This window comes from Ammodytes marinus (genome assembly GCF_949987685.1).
Source record: "Ammodytes marinus genome assembly, chromosome: 15".
NCBI classification, from domain to species: Eukaryota; Metazoa; Chordata; class Actinopteri; order Uranoscopiformes; family Ammodytidae; genus Ammodytes; species Ammodytes marinus.
The window spans coordinates 5,175,472-5,200,610 of NC_137219.1; the positions used below are offsets into that span (position 1 = coordinate 5,175,472).

General features: G+C 40.8%; 1 protein-coding gene across 1 annotated transcript; it reads left to right on the top strand.

Annotated features, from left to right (window-relative positions):
• Window positions 1–500: 500 nt before the first annotated feature.
• Window positions 501–24,271, top strand: paplna (papilin a, proteoglycan-like sulfated glycoprotein). Its single transcript, XM_080042465.1, has 27 exons — window positions 501–695; window positions 3,161–3,223; window positions 3,775–3,878; window positions 6,603–6,663; window positions 6,893–6,995; window positions 7,163–7,293; window positions 8,791–8,914; window positions 9,254–9,334; window positions 9,462–9,634; window positions 9,980–10,103; window positions 10,189–10,315; window positions 12,666–12,870; window positions 13,297–13,476; window positions 13,737–13,887; window positions 14,190–14,270; window positions 16,151–16,346; window positions 17,030–17,117; window positions 17,403–17,529; window positions 17,692–18,208; window positions 19,885–20,043; window positions 20,259–20,386; window positions 20,879–20,924; window positions 21,382–21,528; window positions 21,878–22,005; window positions 22,254–22,362; window positions 22,554–22,729; window positions 23,459–24,271. Exons 2-27 carry the CDS (start codon window positions 3,167–3,169, stop codon window positions 23,635–23,637), a joined length of 3,702 nt encoding a protein of 1,233 aa, XP_079898591.1. The 5' UTR covers window positions 501–695; window positions 3,161–3,166; the 3' UTR covers window positions 23,638–24,271.
• The last annotated feature ends 868 nt before the right edge of the window (window positions 24,272–25,139 follow it).

The window sequence follows — 25,139 nt, forward strand, 5'->3', positions numbered from 1 at the left end:
TTCTGCTGCAAACCAAACATACAATCTGGTGAACTTTTCTTCTTTTTGACAAAGCAAGGTAACATTTTGGAGCCATTTTTACAGCGCCAGATTATAACCCTGTCTTTTACATTAGACCCAAAACTTTGTAGGGAGCTGACTGTGGATGAACACCCTGGTATTACATGTTCTATATGCACAGTCGGAGCGCATTATAATAACGAGTTGGTTGCAGCAAAAGTGAGGGGGAGACAAAACAAGAACTTCCCCTTGGAGAATTTGCTTTTGGGGACCTCACAACACACGAGCACGTTGATGAGGTGTTATTTTTACAGTGTGAAATTACAGACTGTGTGTGTCTGTTAGGAGGGAGGGCGCTGTATAATTGGTCTGGATGAGCTGCGGGTTAGGTTGAAAAGCGCGCTGGTGACGTCACGGAGGAGGTTTCACCAACAAAACTTTCTCCTCTTCTTCTTCGTTGGTTTCCTCTTGGACGAGAGAGAGAGAGAGAGAGAGAGAGAGAGAGGTTTTCCCAACCCCAGATATCCCGAGTCCTCATAAACCCCAGGACACCGCAGATCTTTTCAGACGCACCTTCAAGTCAAACGCTCCTGAGGGACAAACCAGCAGCTGATCAAAGTCCAGCACCGTGCACGGTCCTACGCGGTTTAGGACTCTCAGAGAAACCGCTTTTTTAAAAAACCACTCAACACAGGGTGAGTACCTGATGATTTAACACGAATGACAATGTTGTATTCCCCATGTTTGTCTCTGGTGCACTTTGACTTAGGAGAAGATTTGGCTGCCAAATGCGAAAACGGAAATATTTATTAGAGGAGATGAAAGCTCGTTTTGGAAACACCTTGACCATGGAAAGAATAACAGTGTTTTTCATATAGTCTATGGTTAAGGTTAGACAAGATACTTTCTGCTGCTAAACACTAGTCATTTCTGCTAACTGGGATGGTATATAGATTCATATTATATTTTGGATATAGGGGTTTAATTAAAGACTTGTGATAATAATAAAGTCACAATAAACCACAACCAGTAACTCACAGAGATACTTTGCATACTTGTGTGAACATGGGGGACATTGTGAATTCCCTTGTTCAACCTTTTTATATATTTTTGCAATAATAATCATCATATAATTTTTAATTTTTTTTCCTTTTTTATGCTTATGCTATTATTACTGTGTTAAACTGCTCATAATACATTTAGGAGTAATATCTGCTTGTTGCCATGGTTTTGTGCAGTTACTTAGAGATGCAAGACTTGCAGATAGAATAAAGGTTAGTCAAAAGTCAGTGGAAATTGTATATTTGTTGACCATGTTCCCAGTACAGACAAGCGCCTCACTAACACAGTAACACACACCACAAGACAGTGCTTGCCCTCAGATGACTGAGAGGAATAATAGTTAATCACGGTTGGATAAAAGCTTGTATAGCCTGAGGGAGGTGAATGCTTCCTGAGCTATGGGATTATTCATTCATATAGTCAAACAGTATATCTAGTCAAAACACAGCCAAACATGTGCTGGATGCAGCAGCCTTGCGGATATAAGAGGGTCGTGGCAGGATTTTTATTTGATCACAATAGCAAATTTATGAAGCAAAAAAAGTTAGACATTCACCTCTATCTATCTATCTATCTATCTATCTATCTATCTATCTATCTATCTATCTATCTATCTATCTATCTATCTATCTATCTATCTATCTATCTATCTATCTATCTATCTATCTATCTATCTATCTATCTATCTATCTATCTATCTATCTATCTATCGATCTATCTACATATCCCTCTATTTAAGAATGTGCTACTCTTCAAGTATGTTTTATATATCATTGTAAATTGAATATGCATTGAGTTATGAAAACAATTGGAGTATTTATTTGATCAAACAGTTCTTGAGATGTCACCATTAAGTTGCTTAATTTGGGGCTTTTCGGTCCAGTGAGTGTTTGTGTTTTGATCCTTTATTATACTAGCTATGGTTTGATCAGACTTGCTGTGTGACCGTATCTACTTTCCCTCCCTTTCTGACATAATCCCCCCTACGACTTCTCCCCTGTTTTTCTCTGCGGAGGGTTCGTAGCTAGAGCGTAACTTTGGTCACTGCCGGGGCATTTTAGTCGTCATGGCATTTTAGTTGTAATGGCGGACGGGGTCAGAGGTTGCCTGGCAGCTCTAGGCGACACCATTCTCTTTCTCTTTTACTCAGGGGGCCGAGAAACCAAAACAAACAGCCTCTCCACATGCAACAAAGGGATACATGTTTTTTCTTTTAGCTGGGTTAAGCAATTAAGTCCTGGAGATCTCCCTAAAAGCGTTCTCCTTACAGAGGTGTGGCTTTATAATAGCATGTCATTACGTCTCATTATACACAATTGTGTTTGTTATTTCAGTGATTTAGATCGCTTAGGGGCTCCAACTAAACTAATTATTTTCATTATCGACTAATCTGGCAAATATTTTCTCTATTAATCATTTAGTCCTAAAGATGTTCACAAAATAGTGAAAAATCTCCATCGCTATACTTGACTACTGTTGACATCTGGAAATGTCTTATTTGTGCCTCCAAAAGTTCTAGAATTCAAAGATAATCACTTTATTAGATTGGCACAATGTAGGCCTATATATTCCCCTTGTCCAAAACGTCTATGCCAACTGAAATTGTGTACATTGAACATACAGTAGTCTACAAGCTTTTCCATCAGACACAAATGTCACCAACTAGACAATACAGATGTAGATCCAGCTGTGTATGATCTATTGCGGTGGGAGGCTTTACACCAAACCACAGAACGAGCTGCTGCATCATATCAGTCACTGCGGATGTGTTCAGTTTGACGATCTGCTTAAAGATGTAGCCCACAACGTAATCACGCCTACATACATTGATTTACTTGACGATATTTAAGAGACGCTGCAGGGCAATATAGATATGATGTGTACAGACTGTCAGAGCCAAAATGCAGTCTGATAAAAAATTGTTTTGTTGTTGTTTTGCTTTGTACTCTTGTGTGTGTTGGCGCGCGTCTCACACCAATTACAGTTTCCACCCGTGTTACGCTTGGCCCGTCTCCTGACAGAGTTGCTCAACATGTTACCAGCCTGTATTAGTCACAGTGACTAACTCTGGTTGTCTCTTTCTTTACTTCCCCCTTAGGGAACGATGGAGATGCTCCTGCCTCTGGTGATCCTTCAGCTTCTCCTGTCTCCAGCGCTCACGGTAAATCCCCAGTGAAAATGAATACACCCTGTCTGATTAAAAACAATAAAAGCTTCATGACAAAGGCACCAACGAAACCCTGAGACATCCATCTGTTTTCAGAAGCTTAAATCAGTGCATCTTATGAGCTATTTCACATAGATTACACAGATATTGATATCAGATAATGGTTTAAAATGGTTGAAGGCTTTGAATTGTGAGGATTTACTACTGTAAACTTTTCTTACCGTTATGATAATGGAAAAACTTTAGGTTTTGGACTCTTGGGTGAATGAAATAAGAAATCCTGCCTATTTGTACCATATTATGATGTTCTATGGACCTATTGATTCATCTGTTGATTAAGAAACCAATTGGAAGAATAATCAATTATAAATGTTAGGTGCAGCCTCATTGCTGTAATGCCTAAGTTATAAAACTAAACCCAACATTTTGTGTGTGTAAACAAGTCATTATAAGTGCAATCGATTCTAGATTCCTAGATCCTCCTTGACCTTGCCACCACCTTTATAACATGAGTTAATGTTTACATTTTGCTGTCTGGTGTCCAGGCACCTGGTTCAGATAACTGGGAGTCGTGGGGACCTTATGGAGAATGCAGCCGCAGCTGTGGCAGCGGCGTAACCATGAGAACAAGACGCTGTATCACCCACAGGTACACACACACACACACACACACACACACACACACACACACACACACACACACACACACACACACACACACACACACACACACACACACACACACACCCACACACACACACAAAGGGGGATTTTTTTTCTTCCCCATGTCTGAATAAAGCTAATTGAGAGGTACATAGGCACAGACGGTATCTTGATTTTAAAGGAATGCCTTGAAGTCACAAAGACGAGGGCTTGTCTCTCATCCAAAACAGAATACTGCAGGGAGCGGCCCTTTAACATTTAAAGGACTTCTCTCTTTGCTGGGTGTTGCCCGTTGCTAAAGAGGATCAGATGGGGAGTGAACTTTAGAAAAAAATCACCTTCCTTGGCTGCACATGCGTTTTGTTTCTCTAAAGTATAGTTTCTGTTTTTTATTGGGGGCGTTGTTTTATGAAACTGGACTAAACAGGCCAGAATGGGGAGTGATATGCAGTTGCTTTAATGCTTAAATCGTAAATATTCAGTGCATAGCTCATATTGCTGGAATCCAGTCGGCATGTTGCTTCATGTAACACATAAACTATATTCATGAGGTGGGACAGGGGTTTGTTCAAGCCATTCAAAACCAAAAACCCAAAAATATTACACTCTTTTACCTCTTTGGGCAATAACATTGTATTCACATGGAGCCATCTAAGGAGTTTAAAAGTGAACATTTTTTCACTACAATATTGAGAAGGCCCCAAGACAGACAGACAGACACTGCACAAGTCAAAACGATTACTGGTTCATTCCTTAAACTGTAAGTAAGCAGTAACTAGAAATGTCAGATAAATGTAGTGCAGTAGAACATGCATATTGCAATGCAATGGAATAGTATTTGTGATTTCCTAAACCTCCAGGCGACTAGACTTGATATAAGTGATCTGCAACTGTCAGGAACTATTCTATTTCCTACCCAAAAGTCATCCGTCATTCATAATCATCATCATATTATGATCATTAGCCTAGTTACTGTGTTTACAGTCTCTCTGGCTGTGAGGTGCTCCGGAGAATGTAGGTGTGTCTCTGTTATTGTGCAATGAGGGCATTTAAGTTAAAGCAGAACATGTCCACAAAGAGCTGTTCTTTTAACATGTCCAAACAGTTTTCTGATTAAACCTGTGGACAAGTTGATATGTATTTTTTTAAAGATATGTTTTGGGTGTTTTCACCTTACTTGGATAGTTTTAAGCACAGAGTTGCAATGGGGAAAGAGAAAGAGGCTAGACATGCAGTAAACGGCCTGGGCCAGAGTTGAACCTGGGTCTGCTGTGACAAGGACTTTTAGTGGTACCGTACGCGCTCTACCAGTGAGTCATTGAGGCGTCTCAGACAAGTTGATATTGGATGATATTTTGTTGCATTAGTGTGAAGGCAAACTGTAGGACAATGCAGTTCTTCCACATCAAACATGGACAATACAGAGAATAAGCGTGCACAGAATAGTCAGCTTTAACAGATCATTGATGGGGATGTTTTTCCATTGATCTGTCAACTGATGCCCCATTAGCTGTTGGTTTCCGACATGTCCGTGCAGTCAGTCAGTGAGTCAGAGAGTCTTTAGGTGAGTCTGTTTCCCCTCTTTAGCAGAAGTCCTGCCCACTGCTACCGAGCGGGATGAACTCTGTCATGTCATGTCTGCCAGGTTTGCCAGAATCACACCTTTAAATACTATCATTACCCGACTCCTGACTCATTGTGCGCTTTACAGGAACTCCCATTTCTTTGCCCCATATTCAGTTCAATGTAACATTACCTGACCTCCAGCCAAAGGACTCACGCTTTTCTCACTCGTGCCCTATAATCTATTTTAATTTTGTGTGGTCTTTAATTTTGCAATAGCAACAATGCATCAATACAGGCTAAAATGTTTAGCTTCGAAAATACAGGCAGCATTTGTTGAAATTGTACTGTAGCAAGTGTTACTATAAGCATTCTATACAATCGCTGAGTCCACCTTTAATAACCATCACCTTTCTCCCCTTTCTGTCATGAATCCTTCCAAATTTAAAGTTCAATCTGATGCTCCTAATGTTAGTTTTTCTGAACTTAGGTGAAAAGTTGAAGGTGGATATTGTCGCTGAGTGTTTGGACATGTTTTTGGGCGTTCTGACAGGAGCCTGTCTTTGTTTTGTTGCCTTCAGGGCAGGAGCTTTATGTAGGTGACCTAATCATGAGTTATCAGCATGTCTGCTGTCTCACGGTTCACCGCCATGTTGGAAGATGTTTGTGTGAGTTTGGGGCTCAACAGTGATGACGCTTATGTTGTTACTGAGAGCTTGTATTTTTACATGCACAAATTAAAGAGGAATGCCGTTTAATTTCAGAGCTGAACGTTGTTATTTGTGCATTTGCAGACGTGGCTTAACTGAATTTGCACATTGTACATGCGTTGCTTCCTTACCTAGTCATTACCTGTTTTATGCTCCACAATGATGGACAGTATGGAACAGCACCAATAAGGAAAATTAAAACATATGCTTGTGGTTTAAAGGGGCATCCCCCCAATTTTACATTTGAAGTTAAATTAAGTTGTCTCGAGGAGTTCGAGACATCAAGTGAAAAACTGTAATGTAATGTATTATGTAGCTCTGGAGGAACTTTCCATAGTCTGAACAAAATAACCCAACTATTGTCTTCAGGGTTATCTCAGTTAGGGCCTGGGACTTCAGCTATCTCATCAACAAATGTTAAATTTTTCTACATACAGGGCCGATGGAGGACACAACTGTGTTGGTCCAGAGAAGTCTTACCGCTCCTGCAACATCCAGGTGAACAAATAACCTCTGCAGCTACACATTCACAAAAGCTTTTGCTCTTTTCACTTTCACCTATAAGCTCTGCATATTTTTACTGCACCTCACAAGAATGAGCTAACAACAGGTAACATTTAAGTAGATTAAATTACCATCTGCTAATATTGTGTCTTAATCAAACCTATGATGTTTCACTTTGTTTTAAACACGTACCTCTTCGCTGCCTTCTTATTGTTCCTCTCAGGACTGTCCCGAGGGTTCCAAGGATTTCCGTGAAGAGCAGTGCTCCCAGTTCGATGGGACCGACTTCCAGGGGAAACTCTACAAGTGGCTCCCTTATTATGGAGGTCAGAAGTTGAGCCTAGATAGTATCAGATTGGATTTACGAGACCACAAATACCTGCTAGGATACACACACATATAGAAAAATTCTTGATTCTTTATCATGGATCAATCGGAAATTCATTGGGAGTGCTGGCCTTTATTCCTAAATGAACGAACCTCTCTCCGACAGCTGAGAATCCCTGTGAGCTGAACTGCATGCCGAGAGGAGAAAACTTCTTCTATCGTCACCGCCGCGCCGTGGTCGATGGCACCCCATGTCACCCCGGGAGGAGGGATGTCTGCGTGGATGGAGTCTGCAAGGTAAGGCTGTACGAATAATGAGCTCAAGTATATAAGGAAGCCGAGAGCGCCTTTGTAGATAATGTACATGTCTTTTAGTGGACGACTAGAAGTCATTATCTGGATAATGTATCCAGGTCAGTGATCAGGAAAGCCCTTCTGCAGAACCCCTCCCATCACCTTTCACCAATCCTTCCAGTTACTGCCACCAGCTCAACGTAACAAAGTCCCACTGGCCCGGAAAAACATCAACATAAAAAACTTTATTCCTTCTGCAATCACCAAAACAGGCTCTGTCGTTTCAACACTGCTTTTGTTAGATGTATTTTTAAATTTCTTTCTGTGATCTATATTCATGTTAGTACAGCATTTTACCCAGCATGCATTGCCATTGGAGGTTGTTTACTGTGCACAGTCATGATTAATGATTTTGTTATGAAATATTATTATTAGTAACAGTTCATTATTATAAGCCGAAGCAACAGATTCTTTATGCAATGTTTTGCTCTGTGTCTGACCCTGCCCTCTGCACTGTAGGCGTCTGCTTATATAATACTGTAACAACCTCAACATTTAGACACTGATGAGAGGCATATTGAAAAATGTCATGACTCTAGAGCTTTGTTTTTTATAGAAATAGAAACAACCAAACAATCGCCTAATCCGTGTTGCAGATTTGATGTTACGCCATGATTAGTTTCTCCCTCATTTATTTTAATAGGCACATAAAAGTCACAAGAATAGAAAGGTCTCAGAGATTTAGTTCACAAAATCCTTCTGGTTTTAATGGGAGTGGACACAGTCACAGCAGCCAAGCAGCGGGGATCTAAAGATTAGTTTCAGTCCGTGGTAATGTCAAACACTTCTGCAGCTCTCATGGAATTATCGCAGCTGAAGCCTTCGTGAAAACACCTCGTCTGTTAAACCTCTGTCATCACGTCTTTATCGCCTCCTCTGTCGGGAGCAGACGTCCACGTTTAACTCTTTTCCCCTGGTCTTATTTTGAACCATATTCTTCTTTAACAACTTTCAAACCTTCACTTATTTAACATCAAGATTTTTTTTTTGTCGCTGCTTTCTCAGGAAAATTATGTTCCCCTCTCTCCCACATTGTTAAATGGTTTTCCGTGATTACACGTTTGCTTCTTTAAGGGTTTATGTAGCAACAACGTTGACTCAGCAGTTGCATTGTTTGTGCACATCTATTTTTGGCTGCTTTGCACAACAAGGCAAAGCAGCCTCTGTGATATTTGCACTTTGAGTCAGTATTTCTCAAAAATGTTTATATTGTAATGATGAAAAAAACAGCCTTTAGATCATCACTGAACACCAAAACTCTCCATTAAAACTCTAGATATTTGGAAAAGGAACAAAAGATATATTGTTTAGGAAGTTTGGAGCGTCTGTGATATCTACAGCAGACTATGTGAATACAGTACACTGTATAATATCAATGTGACACTGGCACCAATCAACTGTTTGCTTATGAAATAATTTCCCTCCGTTTCCGTCCTCCAGCGTCTTGGCTGTGACAACATGTTGGAGTCTCCTCAGCAGGAAGACCCCTGCCTGCAGTGTGGGGGCAACGGACAGTCCTGCCACCGCGTCAAGAACAGCTTCTCCGCAACCAACCTGCCAACCGGTACGCAGCACGTTATTAACTCTGCAACATTACGAGATGTTTTACTATCCAAGCTTTAAAAGAAATGTCGGAGATGACGATTTATTTCATTTGCTACGTCCCCTAATCATTTAAGAGTGGAGTCAGTGACTCTGGAAAAACACTTGTTGTCAAAATCACTTTTTGTGAGTGAAAAATCCGTGAATATCTCCTAAAATTGCGCTTCCTGTCCTTACTGTGTGTTTGCTGGAATGAAATCTGGTGTAACTACAAAGCCTATACTCTGTAAACGGGCATGTAGCATCTTGTACCGTACTGTGTGTGTTGTGTAAAGGAGTTGTGTCTTTATTTTAATCTCAGGCTACAACCAGATGTTCATCATTCCTGTCGGAGCCACCACCATCAGCATCAGAGAGACAGTGCCCACACGTAACTACCTAGGTGAGTTTCAGTTTGACACTTTAGAAAACAAATTAACTGAGGATCTAAGAGTTTTTCATAATTCTATAGTATGTTTTGAATGTCTTCTCTACATTCAATGATTGTGACCCTCTCCCTGCATGAACAGCTATCAAGAACCTGCGTGGTGAGTATTACCTCAATGGCCACTGGGTAATTGAGTTCTCCAGGGCAACACCCATCGCCGGGACGATGCTGTACTACCAGAGAGGAGCCGAGGGAGACAACGTCCCAGAGACTATCATCGGCCGCGGGCCCACCACTGAACCACTTGTTGTTGAGGTAAGGTTGAACATACTCCGAGATCGCTTTTTTCTTTTATACTTTATGTTATTAACTGTTAAAGATTAAACTCTAAAAATATAAATATCTACTGAGAGCAGCTAAAGGTAATTATTTGTATAATAACAAAGGATTAAATGTGTGTTAAATGTTTTTGGAAGTTGATGTAGTGAGGGACCCACAAAAAAATATTACCCGACTCTGCAGTTCCTCTTAGCTCTTTGTAGTGCCAAGCTTTTATCCATAGAAGACTGCTGTTTTCAGAGATTAAAAAGGTTTAAAGAACGCTGCTCTATGAACCCTTTAAATAAAGTTTAATCTTTATGCACTACCTTCTCCTCTCAGCTGATCAGCCAGGAGCCAAACCAAGGAGTGGAGTATGAGTTTTACCTTCCCAACGGACGCTCGAGGGAGGGATACTACTGGAGCTTTGGATCATGGTCCACCTGCAGCAAAGAGTGTGGATCAGGTCAGAGCCTGTTGATAATTCAAACTTGCCTATTTTTGCTCCTGCTTTCTGTGAAATTCAAGTCCAATGTCTCATATCTCATTAGGATACCAGTCTCGTGTGGTCTTCTGCACCATCGATAACGAGTCCTACCCCGACTATCTCTGTGCGTCTCTGCCGAGGCCCCAGACCAACCGCACATGCAACCCTCATGCATGCCCACAGACCCGCAGGTAAATTACATACACATTTCACTGGGGAATAATGATCGCATTGTTATCATTGATGCCTTTTTGATTGTGTTAAGGTGCAAAAAAATGAAAAAAGGCTTTCTTTCAGAGCAGCTTTTTGACTGTTGTTGGTGTGTTATGAATGTCTGAAAGGATGGCGTACCTCTATCCACCACAGTTGTGGAGATCCTCAAAAAGACCCCAAGCCTATTTATTCAGGTAACAAAGGGTCTAGTAGTCGTAGAGAAGTTTTAGGTGAATGCAAACACAGGGGGAGAACTAAATCATATATTTTCTTACTCTCATAATTGAATTGTTGGACCATTTTGATTGATGTTCTTTGATAACATCCATCTAGTCCTTCACATTGACACTACTGGCCTATAGAACGTGCCAAAAATCTTGATATAAATATCCATCACACACTCTCCCCCTTCAGCTGTGTTTGACTGTAGCGTCTGTGTTTAGCCCGAAGCCTCCTCCTTGCAGGACGTGGGGCAACTGTCCAGCTCAGAGATCTCATTTCAACCTTTTAATGATCCTCATTCATCTCGGACACGCTTAAAATCCCCCTCTCCAGGGGTCTAGTAGTGATTTGAGGCCAGATTTCTTTCAAAGACCAACTTCTACATGTCCAATACACTCCCGGCCTGTGGCCCCTGTACATGATCCCTGAGCTGGGCTGCTGCCTGATTGCTTTAGTGAAACTGTAAACCTCTCTTTGTCATTTAAAGCTATAGTAAGTAACTTTTTTCATATAAATGAATGTTGGTTACATTCAAGCCATCGCCAAACGATTTGTCGACACAAAGTTGATTTAAGCCTATCACCTCCACAAAACTCTCTCTCAGTATTGCAGCACTTACAAACTGGTGTCGCCCCCCGACACTGGTGAAGGTGCTCAGAAAAATCCCAAGAAGCGGCGAAGAAATGTTACAGTTATTTATTCTACTGCTAAGAAAAAACATGGACATACATCAGAAGGAATAAAGTCCACCGTCACCCAAGGCTTACCTCATGTAGATGCAGACAGTGTTGTTGTAATTACTCAGAATTCCTCATGAGGGCAACAGAAGTTACGCAGCATAGCTTTAATGTAGTTGCTATGTGAGGCTGTTCGTAGGTTAGAGGTCGTCATGCAGCGTTTGCTGGGGACATCTGAATGGCACACAGAAGTGGCAGGGTGGTAGTAAAGAGCCGGGGGCTTCAGTCACTGACTCTTTGGTATTTCCTGCTTTTTTTCTTTGATGCCGCTGCTGCACAGAAACCTGAGATGTTTATGAAGCTCGGGTGACGCTAACTGCACCCTCATTGTCCCTCAATTTAAAAGATAAACTGCATGGGAACAGAATGAGTTCTGAGATGTATAGGTCTGCCAAAGTTGGGTGGATGGATTTCAGGGGATAAAATGTGAGATTTTACGGTCAAGGTCTGTTTTTTAGTTTGTTTAGGCTTCCTTCTAGTCTTTGTCATTACTGCTTGTAGTAATCAGTGTCTGTTCAAACTAACCCTGAGGTGAGAAATACTTTATGTCTCTCAGCTGGCAATGGCTGTGTTGTAGATGTGTTGTTTTTGTTTTATAGTTGTAGTTTTTTTAGTAACTGTGCATCTTTAAAATGTATATTTTACCTAAGCAAATATTTATTACTGAAATGTTGAATTAGATTACTACTTAAACCTGCTGCTAGTTGATTCATTGATTTGAGTTCAAATCAATTTAACACATTTTGGTCACGTATCATTTTATATCATTTTTAACAGTCTGTCAATCTGGCAACTTTTTCCCTATTATGAAGACATTACATATATTAATCAGTGATGAAGATAATCATTATTTGCAGCCTCATACTTTATACCAAAAATTAACGTTAAAGAGTAACTTTAGGCCAAGGATACGGCCTGTTTGTTTAATTATTAACCACCGCTGCTGGATGGTTGAGGTCAGAAGTGTGTTCTTTTGCACTTCTACATAACTGCAGCGAGTTGAGAAGTTGAATTGTGGACTTGAGCCAAAACAAGATATGCAGGGTTAAATTGTTTTTCAATGCTGCTTCTACGCCACTGGACAGAGATGTGAAGACAGAAAAAAAAAATCCCCAAATTGGGAGGCTCTAGATTTCATATCATATCCCATTTCATATTGATGCTGGTCAGACATATTAACCTCTCAAGGGATGTAGCAAATTAAGACAGTAAGCACTAAATCCTGACAGAAAAGATCAACCACTTAATCCAGACCACTTCACTCCCTGTAGTATCCTTTTCACTCAACAAAGATAGTTTTTGGAATGCCGCTCTCTTGTTTTTGTCTGTACTACGTGACTACATCTCCTTTCTCTCCTGGGATTTCCAGCTGGAAAACCGGTGAGTGGAACACCTGCTCTGTTACCTGTGGTGGAGGCTCTCAGGTGCGCAGTGTGGAGTGCGTCTCCCATGATGCATCTGGCCCCAGAGTAGTGGTGGATGCTGTTTGTTCCGCCTATGCCGAGGCTCCCCTGTCTCTGCAGACCTGCAACATGCAGAAGTGTGCTGAGTATCAAGTGGCCAGATGGAGCGCGGTGAGTGTACTGGACTGTAGTAGTCTTAATAGCGTTCACTTCAGGAAGAAGGATTTAAAAAAATATTCAAAACAGTGTTAGGTGTTGGGCGTTAAGGTTTTTTTTTAAAGTTTGTCTTTGAGATGCTTGGCTCTGTAATTTAAATGTAGTCATTCTTTCAAAAAGAGTGGAAAAGTCGTATAAGCTTTAAAGCACAACACTAGATTGTGACACTAGCAAATTGAAGACATATCTGAAAAGCGAGAGCATTGGATGGAATTCAATACTTTTGAGAAACACAAGCTGCAAAACCATAAATTATAACCTAAAGTTCAGATGAAATAAAACTTTCCACACTCTACTGACATGATATCGTACAATATAACTTTCAGGCTTCAACATCCAAGCGTTATCCGTGTTATAACATCCGTGCTGTTTTGTCTACAGTGCTCAGTGACCTGTGGTTCGGGCGAACAGACGAGAGAAGTCACCTGCGTTGGTTCAAGTGGAATGAGACTTGAGGAAACCTCCTGCAGCAGTTTGGTTCGCCCGCTGGCCGTCAGAGCCTGTGAGAGAGCTGCCTGTGTGAGGTCGCTGATCAGCTGGAACGCTGGAGAGTGGGGACTGGTGAGTGGGACGATACTGTTATTGTATTTTCTGTTCAGTGATTGTGACTTAAAGATGGAGTCATCGATTCTGTAGAACGCTTGTTTATAAAATCACTTTTTTGTTAAAATCCATGAATATCTCCTCACAATCCGCTACCTGTCCGTACTGTTTGTGTGCTGGGAAAAAATGTTGCCAACAAGCATTCTCCAGAATCGGTGACTTTAATGTGATTCATCATGTCATACTGTCTGTGTCTGTGTCTCTATGTATTCTTTCAGTGCTCTAGAAGCTGTGGCTCCGGCCAACGGGAGCGCCAGGTGACCTGCTCGGACCGAGAGAGGAACGCATACGCTGTGGACCAGTGTAACGCCCAACCCAAACCCTCCACAGTGGAGCGCTGCAACACACAGCCCTGCTACAGCCCACAGGGTGAGTATGTGCTAAATGAGCTCCTCAATAAGGCCTGGCATGCTCTATTGTTGTTTTCTTTTATACTGTATTGCAAGGGTTTGCATGTAATATATTCAGTTATCACTGTAAAATGTTGCATTCCTGCAGTGTTAAAGAGAGTGTTAATGTCCTAGTTTCCCTGTGTTTATACACACACAGTCGGACTATATCACAGTATCATGATTTGTGTCAATGCCTAAGTCAATAACCCTAACCCATGATCATTAGACAGTTCACCTGCATTGTAAACTGTCTCTCTTTGCTTTGTGTTCTCTTTGCAGCTGTTCCCAGCGTTCAGGACCCACGCGGACACAACAACACTCAGACCGGTTACCAGCCCTACGTGCCCGACCACGCCACAGGTTGGAATCTATTATCAAAGTTAACCTGTCTATTAACAGCATCTCACCGTCCAAGTATACTGTATATTCCAAAATAAAGATGGATCTTCCCTTTCAGTCATGATTATCAGTTACTCAGAAAGTCAAAAACAATTAAATAGACCAGAGGGAAAAAAGCCTTTTGCAAGGCACGTGTATTTACAGTATATAGCACAATTCAGACATGAGGCAATTCAAAGTGCTTTACAGGGGCATAAAATGAGAAAAGAAAAGAAGACACAAGAAAATACTTAAATTGCATTTAAGAGATAATAAAAACAAAAGGCGAAAACAGGCAGACAAATTGTTAAAAAGGAAAATAAATTTATTTAAAAAGGTCATTAAAAAAAGCAAATAAAAAGTTACAGGAAAGTTCTGCCTTTTTTAGCTCATTTTGTGTTAGCATTTTGTCTATAATTTGCTGAGTCTGCCTTTTAGCAAGCTCCTTTTCATGCCAACCCTTTAACTCACTCACAAAGAAAAATAGAACATGTATAGCAGTAACTTGTGAGTTTTTTCTAATACATGAACCCTTACCATTATGGCTTAGACCAAACTTCTTATATATACAGTCCATGGATGGCAACCTAATAATTGCTGTTCCCTCTCTACTGATATAACTTCTGTAACATTGTGCCTGTCACCCCCCCCCCCCCCCCCTCCCCCCAACCTTCCCTGTCCCAGCACTAATTATCCAGGCCTGATTGACGTGTTTTCAGGGGTCCACGGGCACTGTCAGCCTGATTAAAATATTTCACAAGCAGTGAAGTGTACAAATGCTGGCTCTGTTTTTTCTTTTTTGTTTTGGCATGTTGGTGGCATTCTGCAGTGTTATCCCAATGGTCAGGAATTTCAGGCCTCTTGTGTGTGAGATTGTTTATTCGGATCACTGGAAATACTTCTTTCTCCACCATTCTCTGCTTCATCAGTCCAAAAACAAAATGTTTTGTAATGTTTTTATGTGGTAATGGCAATTATATCTGAGCAGCCTTTTCCTATCTGCATACTTTTGTGTGTCAACTTCCTGTGAAGACTCTCTGTGTGGCCTCAAGCACAATAGCTTAGACCCTATTGTACATCCTGTGAACGTCTCCATTGCTTTGTATAGTCGTCATGTCTATTTAAAACACCATGCACTGTGGGATCTAGTCTGCCTCTCTGAATTAATGGTGCACTGTGCATTTTCAGGGTAGGTGGATTTATTTACATTCGCAGAGCTTGCTGTTAGTTTACAAAACATAATAACTATAAATGTAATTCTTAATATTGAATGATTATATCACCATAAATCAAAAAATATATTTATTTTGAGGAGCCAAACATAAGACTATAATATTTAGCCAATGAAACACACACACCCTCTGTGTGTGTGTGTGTGTGTGTGTGTGTGTGTGTGTTCAAAATCTCATACTCTTTATTTTTTCTATTCTAACTACTACAGCTGATCATAACAAGTAATAGTATAGTCCAAAAGTATCAACATTATTCTTAAAGGTGCACTTTGCAGTATGGAATAATTATATCATCATAAATCAAATTATTTTGAGGAACCTGGAACCAAACGTGAGACTAGAATAGGTTTGTAAACAAAACTGTGGGCCCTGCTGCTGTAAACAACAACAACAACAACAACAACAACAACAATAATGAAACAATAACTTGCAAGGTAGCTTTCTAACATCAAATTTTTTTTCAGGGATAACATTTTTTGTGAGGAAAGTTTGTCTTTTCAGTTGCGAGAATATACCTTATAAAATGCTCACTTCTCTCACACACCCAAAGTTACATAGTGCACCTTTAACCCCCCCCCCCCACCCCCCCCAACACCCACACACACACCCTCACGCTTGGTTTCATTTTAGCCCGTAGGCCCGAGACCGACCCTACCCAGACCAACACAGTGCAGGACCCTCACGGCTCGGCCCCAGCGCTCCACTGCAGCCAGTCCTACTACGGCTGCTGCCCCGACGGACGCACCTCCGCCGGCGGCCCCCAGGGGATGGGCTGCCCACGCGGCCGCGAACGCACTCCTGTCCAGCCCTCATGCGTGCGGTCCAGGTATCCAGTTACCCTCTGTTATTACTCTGTGGTTGAGGTTACATACACTGGAAACATTTCTAATTTAGGAAAACTCAATATTGCAAGGCAAACTATCTTCACTACATGTTTGAGTTTTGAGGCCATCTAAAACTCTTGTTGAGGGAAAACTGCGTACATTTGACCAAACTAATCAAGTTTTGGGTTATACATGCTAAGACTTACTTAAAATAATGAGTTGTGCCCACTGACTGACTTTTGTCTGTTATCTGTAAGACAGATAATTAGTTGGTACAACTGTTATTGTTTGAAATTCTTATTATGTACAGTAAGTCTAAAACTCAAAAATTAAATGTGTTAAGATACAGATACAAAAATAAGAAGTTGGCTCGAATGCTGGCGGTTTTCCTTAAAACTTGAGAGTTTTAGTTGGCCTAAAAAACCTAGCAAAGAAAGTTGCCTTGCAATTTTGAGTTTTCCTATATGGAGTCTGTTGTTACGTAAAGTCTGTTTCAGAGCTTTTGTCTGGGGGCCACTTTTACAGCGGTGACCACTCTGACCACAGATTGTTTGGCTTTACGCATGACGACAATAACTGCCACTAACTGACCACACCGAGGCCTGGCTGTTATTTTTGGTGCAAACTTTCAGTATAAAGTGTTTTATTGTGTTTATTCCTGCCTCCTTCCTGTTCTGTGCTTTAGTTATGGCTGCTGCCAAGACGGAGTGACGGTTGCTCAGGGCCCTAACAGGGAGGGATGTGCGGAGTATGTGGCCCCTGCTGCTCCCACTGTAAGCAAACTAACATGCATTTCTTACAGTTACAGCAGTTACAGGGAATAGCACTCCATAAAATATACACACAGTAGAACATAATATACAACAGTGAAACAAAATGCAAAAGAGTAAACATTAAAGCAATATATTTGATTCATTCTCTATTGGTAAATGTAAGTGGACACATTTTTTTTTATCTGACTTGCTTTTACATTTTTTGTAATTAAAAAAAATATATTTTATAAATAAAAAACACTTTTTTCTACTCTGTAATAGTAATATAGTAATGTTGATCCTCAGGCTGCTTCATCTCTTCCCACTGAGAATGCAGTCCAGTGCCGTAGAACCACCTTCGGGTGCTGCTATGACCGCACCACACCTGCAGGAGGAGCCAACGGAGAGGCCTGCCCCAACCCCCCCAACAACAGTAAGACACTGAGAAGTTGCAAATACATTACCACATTATCTCTGGTTTTGAGCTCTTAACTCCTATATGTAAATAGAAGGTTTTCTTACCTTCTTCTATACATCATATTTTTCCATGCCAAAATATCTACAGTTGATCTTTTCCCATTCTGTGTCTTTGTAGTCGAGCGTTCTCTGTGCTCTCTGCCCCGCGCTGCTGGCTCCTGCAGCAGCTGGGTGTCCCGCTACAACTACGACGTCCTCACCTCCAAGTGTGTGCACTTCTGGTACGGAGGCTGCCACGGCAACAGCAACAACTTCATGTCCCGGGCCGAGTGTCAACAGGCGTGTGAGGTGCCTTCGACCGGATGGCAACAGCAGGTCCCCGGCCCAGTGGCTCCCGCTGTACAGCCCGCCCCTAGGAGAGAATCTACCCCTGCAAGGACTGCAGGAAACCCCACATCTGTAGTGGAAGTTCCACATTCAGGAGGCTCTGTAGCAGGTGCATCCCCCTCCGGAGGGTCCACAGGTGCGGCTGATCGCACCATGGGAAGGGTTTTCACAGTCCAGGGAGGCTCTCCCAGCGGCGCCGCCAGACAGGCAACGAGCGCGGCCTCACACGCCCACAGAGCGAGAGTCTTTCTCCGTCCACGCAGGCCTTCCCCCGGCACTGCAGCACAGCACACCGGCCCAGCAGCGAGGTAAGACCATGAAGACCCAGGGAGCAGGTCGAAAAGGCTTGCTCACTCCCCTGCCCCGGGCCTAGCCTACACTGGCCTCACAAGTCTGTAAACAGCCGTTCTACCCATTGCTGACGGAGCCCCCGAACCACTCAGTCACTGCTCTGAGTGAGAGTACGGCCCAAAGAGTGAGTCGAAGGAGATCGAAATGGACAAATCATGTGTAATCACCCCCAAAAATATGATGATGAATGTTGATGTTGAAGTTTGTATCCATCGTGTCGTCAATACAAATAAGTCCTACATGTCAAATGTATAAAAAACAGATCTAGAATTAAAAAAAAAAAAAAAACGTTTTGAATCTCCAAGAAAAAGTAAAAAAAAAACTGAAGGATACCAGTTCACCTATGTTTAAATATTCATCAGTTAAAGGTGGAGTCAGCGATTCTGGATAATGCTTGTTGTCAAAATCAATTTTGTCAATGTCAGTGAACATCTCATGATCCGCTACCGCACACATAGTTGTGACAGGTAGCAGATGTTCAAATATTCACTGATTTTGAGAAAAAGTGATTTTGACTACATGTGGTATAGTGTCCGTAATACAATTAGTTCTAGTCACATTGACAGTTAGAGATCAAAATCTGTCATTTTTATTTTGGAATGACAATTTTAGACATTAAACGGTACAACAGCTTGCCGTAGAGAGGGCAGTACATCAGCCTGGTGTTAACTCTTTAAAGACTTTATTTTAAACGCCCTTTCCCAATTTTTTATGAATTTGTACAACAGAATATTTCATGTTTCACCACAGCTTTGCTACTGCACTTCTAGCTCCACAGACTCACACTCTCACGCTTTGCCTTAGTGGCTTCACCTTGTTTACCTTTAACCTTGACAAAAAAAAATTGTCTGGAGACGTTGACCTCACAGCAGCGCCATAAATGGACACTTCTTCTGTTTTTATGCTTGTGGGACTTTTCACTGTCTGTCTGGAGTTACTGTTTGTGTCGTCTTGTGCTTACTTGTGCCTGCTACCTCACTGTGTCAGTTGCCACCATCTCTCGGGGCTTTGTGTCGTCACCTTGTCATTAGATTAAAAAACTAATAAAGGTTCTGCTGTGATGCTACATCTGTCGTAGTTTGTGGTGTTGTTACTAAAAACCTGTCTTTCTCCACCTCACATACTGTTTGTGTAGTTGTGTGTGCGTGTGTTAGCTACATGGTGTTAGCTTTCTTTGGGAGATGTTGCAAGTTCACTTCTTGCTGGTGTCTTTTCTGGTGTAAGGAAATGTGTCCTTTGTGTGTGTGTGTGTGTGTGTGTGTGTGTGTGTGTGTCTGTCTCAACATCACCTTTTATTTTTAACTCACATCATTTGTTGTTTTGTGGGTGAAGGTTTCATCGTCACTGTTTTGTGTTGCATGGGCCTTTTGTGAGCCAAAAAGCTGGGTCTTTTTTTCTCTGTCCTATTCTCTCTTAATAATCTTCCGAAGCCATGGTTGTGGGCTTCATCTTTATGCTTGCTTTGGTGACGGCTAATACAAGTACCAACAGTGGAGCATAAAGTGACTCTTTCGTTCTATTCCTCTCTTCAATATTCTCCTTCTTTGTATTCCCACTCTCTCCTACTCTACCTTCTTTCATTTCCTCCTTTCCTTCCTTCCTTCTGTCCTTGTTTCATCCCCTGTTCCCTCAGTTTGACCGTGGGAGGAGTGGCCATTGATAAGACCGACCCGGCTACAGTGGAAGCGTTGGGGGGCCAGACCGTGGTGTTGCCGTGCAGAGTCAGCCCGCCGCCGTCCTCCACTGTCATTGTGGAGTGGAGAAGAGATGGTATCCCTCTGTCTACTCGCAGGTCAGCACACTCTCACTCACTCACTCACTCACTCACTCACTCACTCACTCACTCACTCACTCACTCACTCGTAATGGCTTTTAATTTGGTTTCTGCCAATGTTCAGGATTATTCTCTACCCTACTAAGGTGATACATGGTAGACAACAACAAATTTAAGCACTGGTAAATTTTGAGTTTTTTTTGGCTATTTTGTGCTTCCACAAAAATGTGTAGGCATCACCAGCAGCCCAATGGCTCCCTATTGGTCGGCCCTCTCACCAAGGCGGACTCTGGTTGGTTCCTGTGCATTGCCACTCGGGAACGGGAGAGAGACCACCGCTACATTTACCTGTCTGTCACAGGTAAAAAAAAAGTGCATCCATATGAAATGATATCATGTATTTAATCACTCTAACAGTATAGGCTACAAACATACTTAAATCCAAATAAGACTTTTTATCTGCTTTATCAGCTCTTTCTAAATGTTGGCTTGTTTTTTTTAATTGAGTAAATATTTTTTTCAACATTCAACATATTTATTTAAATCACTGAAATAAATATATTGTTTTACCTTTAAAAAAAAACTTTTAAAACATGTATGGATGTAAAGAGAGAGTAGATTGTTTTGTAATTTCTACAAAGTGCATCTTTCAAGATCGGAGCACACTGAGAAAGCTTTTTGAGAAAAAAACCTGTTGTACAATGGGCTAATTGGGACCAGATTCTTTGACCCACTTTAACCCCAATTAGTTTGTCGCATGAAATTCCATTATAGGGGGTTGAGGTGAAGCCTTGTTGATGTCATAGATGATGTCAGCATTATAACAGGACTGTTTGTCTTTGTTTCATAAAAGGAACTGTTAGTCCTACCTCGTGGCCCGGAGATGGACCTTTCCCTCGGTAAGAAAATGTTTCTTCCAGCATATAAAGAGAACAAAAATGCGTTCAAGACACAAAACACCTAATGACCTAATCAAAACCAGTGAAATTTAAAGGTGCAGCTGGCAGTTCTAGGGAACGCTTGTTGTCGAAATCAGTGTCAACATGAGTGATCACGATCCACTAACTGTCCGTACTGTGAGTGTGCTGAAATAAAAACTGGTGTTAATACACAGCTTTGGCTCTGTAAATTGGTATGTAAACAAAGTTTATGTAACCAAAGGGGGCCCATCGTGTCTAGCAACATGCCCCTTTTACAGAGATATGGCTTTGTATTAACACTGGATCTATTTTCAGCGCCCAAACAGTATGGACAAGTAAAGGATCGTGAGGCTTTATCCACTGACAACAAGCATTCTCCAGAATCGCTGACTCCACCTTTAAATTATGAAAGAGTCACTGAAGTAATTTCTCTCAGGTTCAGTATCGAGCGATCGAGTTCCTCTTCTCTGGAAATGCGAACAGGACAAACTGCCAGACTGCCCTGCGTGATCCTGCCTCCCTCCGCTCTAAACTCTGTTGTTATCCTGTGGACCAAAGATGGAAAGACCCTCCAGGACTCCAGGTAATGGTCACACTGCTCTACTAATATATGAGCAGTTTATGTTATGTGATGTGCAAGGTTTTAACCTTTTAACCATTGAATTACAAATTTCTAATATATGCCCGCTTACCATAAATTACTCAGGTTGGACTTTAATTAAATGACCAACCATTCACTATAATACACATTAATAACACACTTATTATAAAAACTGTAAATGTAATTTTAGATGCAGTAATAATCCCTAAACATCCCCTTTGGCATATACTATACATTGCCTTAATAATTTGTGTCTAATATGTTTTTTTTACACTAAAGAAAGTTAAATTACCAAAGTGAAAATTGTTGAACTTGTGCTGCTGTGTTCCAGGTATACACAACATCCAGACGGGACTCTGATCGTGGGCCCGCTGAGGTCTGAGGACTCGGCTGTCTACACCTGCACAGCCTCCACTCAGCAGCAGGTGGAGCAGAAACAGCTGCAGCTCAAAGTACAAGGTGAGTTTTATTTCATGTTTTAACTAGAATCATAACAGTTAACCATCACTTCTGTGGATGTTGTAATTCCACACAAGCGCCAGCAGAGGTCGGTGAATCTGAAATTCTAAGTGAAAGACAACATTTTAGGTTTGAGGTTCAATTCATCTGGTGGATATCCAAAATAATTAACTCTTGAATTTATGAAGGCTTAAGGATTTTTTAGGTTTAAACAATTCACCATATTTTTCTGTTTGTTCTTTGTCTAGCGGACCTGAAGATCACCACAGCTCCCAATAACATCCAGGTGTCTGAAGGCAGCACCGCTCTGCTCCCCTGTGTGGTGTCAGGAGACAACGTCAACATAGGCTGGTCCAGGTAATAACCTACATAATCTACATTCATTCATCCAATAAATCACATATTAAAGTCTTTTATAAAAACATTTTGAGATGAAAATAATATTTGCACGTTATTTAAAACTCATATTTTAAATAACGTGAATAAATGTAGGTTCACAAAGCTCATGGGTCTTAACTGGCTTTTCTCTTTATATTACTTTATTGTAGAAATGGAGTCCCAGTGCGCCCAGACGGACGTAACATCCTGATGTCTTCTGACGGCAGCCTGATCCTGAATAACGTCAAGCCTTCAGATGAGGGCACGTACACCTGTAACGCTTACACTGGCATCTACTCTGTGAGCGCCACGGCCGAAGTGAGAGTCACTAAAGACTCAACACAAGGTGGGAATAATAATCTGATGTTTTTACTGTGTCTAACCATTTCTAACATTTAGACAAATGTATTGTTTTCACATGATTCACCAGATCCTTCTAGATACTATCATATAATTAAACAAAACAAAGAAAAAACACTGTCTATAGTTTCCATATCCAGATTAATAGATAAAGAATTAACCATAGCTTTTGGTTTATCAGCGAAGGTAAAACTGTTTGGAAAGTGCCCTCATGCACAAATAAACATACTGTAAATAAACTAGGCCCTAGCCTTGTTTCAGACTGCCATTTATTTTAACTTCACTTCAGTTTAGTTTATACAGGGGAAAAAAAGATTGTATTAATATTCATATTAAACAAGAAAATACACTTAACAATAATTAAGTTCCAAAGCTTTCTAACACAATATTTTTCAGACCTGAGTTTTATATTCATTTACCACAAAGCTCAAACATTGACTTAAATTTGAATGCTGAAATACACCATGTTTAATTCACATGGTAGTTTTTGTTTTTTTGTGAAATCATTTTGTTTCTGTGTGCAAAGTAAAATAATGTAATCATCCAAAATAAAAGTAGGATGTTTGGAAAAGCTGTGTTAATAATGCCTTGCTCTGTTCGACAGGACTTGGGAAATACTTTTTTTTAAATTAAATTTTCCTAGGGGGGCTAATAATTCTGTCCTCAACTGTATGTAGGCCTATAGCTATAATGTTTATAATGTGTGTTGTTGCAGGCCCTGAAGTGCCTCCAGAATGCGTGGACCAGAACGAGCTCGCTAACTGTGAGCTGATCGTTTACGCCCGACTCTGCTCCAACTCGTACTACTCCAGTTTCTGCTGTGCCAGCTGCACCAGGCACTCGCAGAAAAACAACAGGTTTCGTCGGCAAAGAATAAGCCGAAGAGGGTTTTAGAAAGACTACGGGACGGGTGGGAAGGGTTGTTTGAAGCTGTTTTGGAGGACTGTATTTAAAAAAACAAAATATAATCCTTCCCTGAACTTCTGCAATTGCCAAAAGGACTCAAAACACTAATAAGTGACAAAATGTTCTGCAGAATCACAATTCAATAATGCAATGAAAAAAGGGACCTTTTATATTTTAAATGTAAGTAAGTCTGTATTTCACAGATTGGGAACACATTGTTCAGGGAATCTGCTGCATTAAACACTGAATATGGAAACATAATAAAAAAGGGCCTTACAATGAAAAGTACCATGTCAAGGTGTAGAGTCTGCTGAATGTGATGAATCAAAGGTCAACGTTTCTTTGTCGTTCTTTATCATTTAAATAAGTTATTTACTCACTGGACCTGCTGCACATTTTCTCTGTTTTCTAGAGGATTATTATTTTACTTTCAGGCATTGAAAAAAAGGTTTCAACATGTATTTCTTGTGAAATAATTCCGTCTCTACTGTACTGTACTGTTCTGAACACTGCTATTTTGATAATCGATATTTTTTGTCGTTTCACTGATAAAATTGTTGTATTTTTCTGTTCACATTGTTTTATTTTAATGTAATTATTTGATAATAAAATAATATTTTGATAAAAAAAAATAAGCTCCGAGTTGTTTATATCCCACATGTGAGATGTTCATGTTTGTACCACAAGGGGTCACTCAACATGAAAAAGGAAATAATTGTTATATGTTTCTTTGTATCCAGTAACTAAACTTAAATTTAATGAATGGCATTTCTTAGACGACATTACTGAGAATACGTATTATTTAGTTTTGCCCATAGTCCTGTTAGCATAAAATGACTGTAATGGAATTTACATGTTTATGAATGTGGAGGACATGCTTTGTATTTCATCAGACGGTTTGAAGTTTGAAACTAACTTTAAAAATGTAACCTGTATTCAGTGTTGCGTGGCCCAAATACTGTCTGGGAGTCTAAAATTACTACATGAACTTTAATCATGAAATTGCATAGTAATTAATTCTGTTTTGTTTCCTTAGAAACAGAGATGTGATGAAACAACTCATCTAAAGGCCAGGGTGTAGGAGATGGAATTATGTAGCTCACTGCTCACAGATGTCAAACGTTTCCTGTTTATGCGACTACAGTGAACACCAACATGTTTTTTTAAGTGTTTTTTACACAGATGTTGAAAGAGGTCAAACATATATAATTTCAGTCTGCATGTTCAGTTGACACAGAAATGGCAGTATCCCCAGCTGTTTGCTCAAAGACGTGCAGTGCTGGTGTGTGTCTGTGCGTGTGTGGTTGTGCATGTGTGTGTTTGTGTTTGTGTGTGGGTTAGTTGGTGCAGAGATGCAGGTGCACTCTCTGAGCCGGAGGTTGTGGTAAAGTGGAAGTTTGCACCTCTGTCATTTCTCAGCACATAGAACAAGCTGCAGGCGGCTCTGTGACCACATCCTCTCCTCTGCTGTCGCTCTCAATTCTCTACTG

What these genes read in the sequence shown, in the direction of transcription:
- paplna (XM_080042465.1), top strand. Translation starts at nt 3,167, where the DNA reads ATGGAGATGCTCCTGCCTCTGGTGATCCTTCAGCTTCTCCTGTCTCCA. An exon ending in CGTGCCCGACCACGCCACAG is followed by an intron (nt 14,271 to 16,150) that starts GTTGGAATCTAT and finishes GTTTCATTTTAG; the next exon opens with CCCGTAGGCCCGAGACCGAC. An exon ending in CATTTACCTGTCTGTCACAG is followed by an intron (nt 20,387 to 20,878) that starts GTAAAAAAAAAG and finishes GTTTCATAAAAG; the next exon opens with GAACTGTTAGTCCTACCTCG.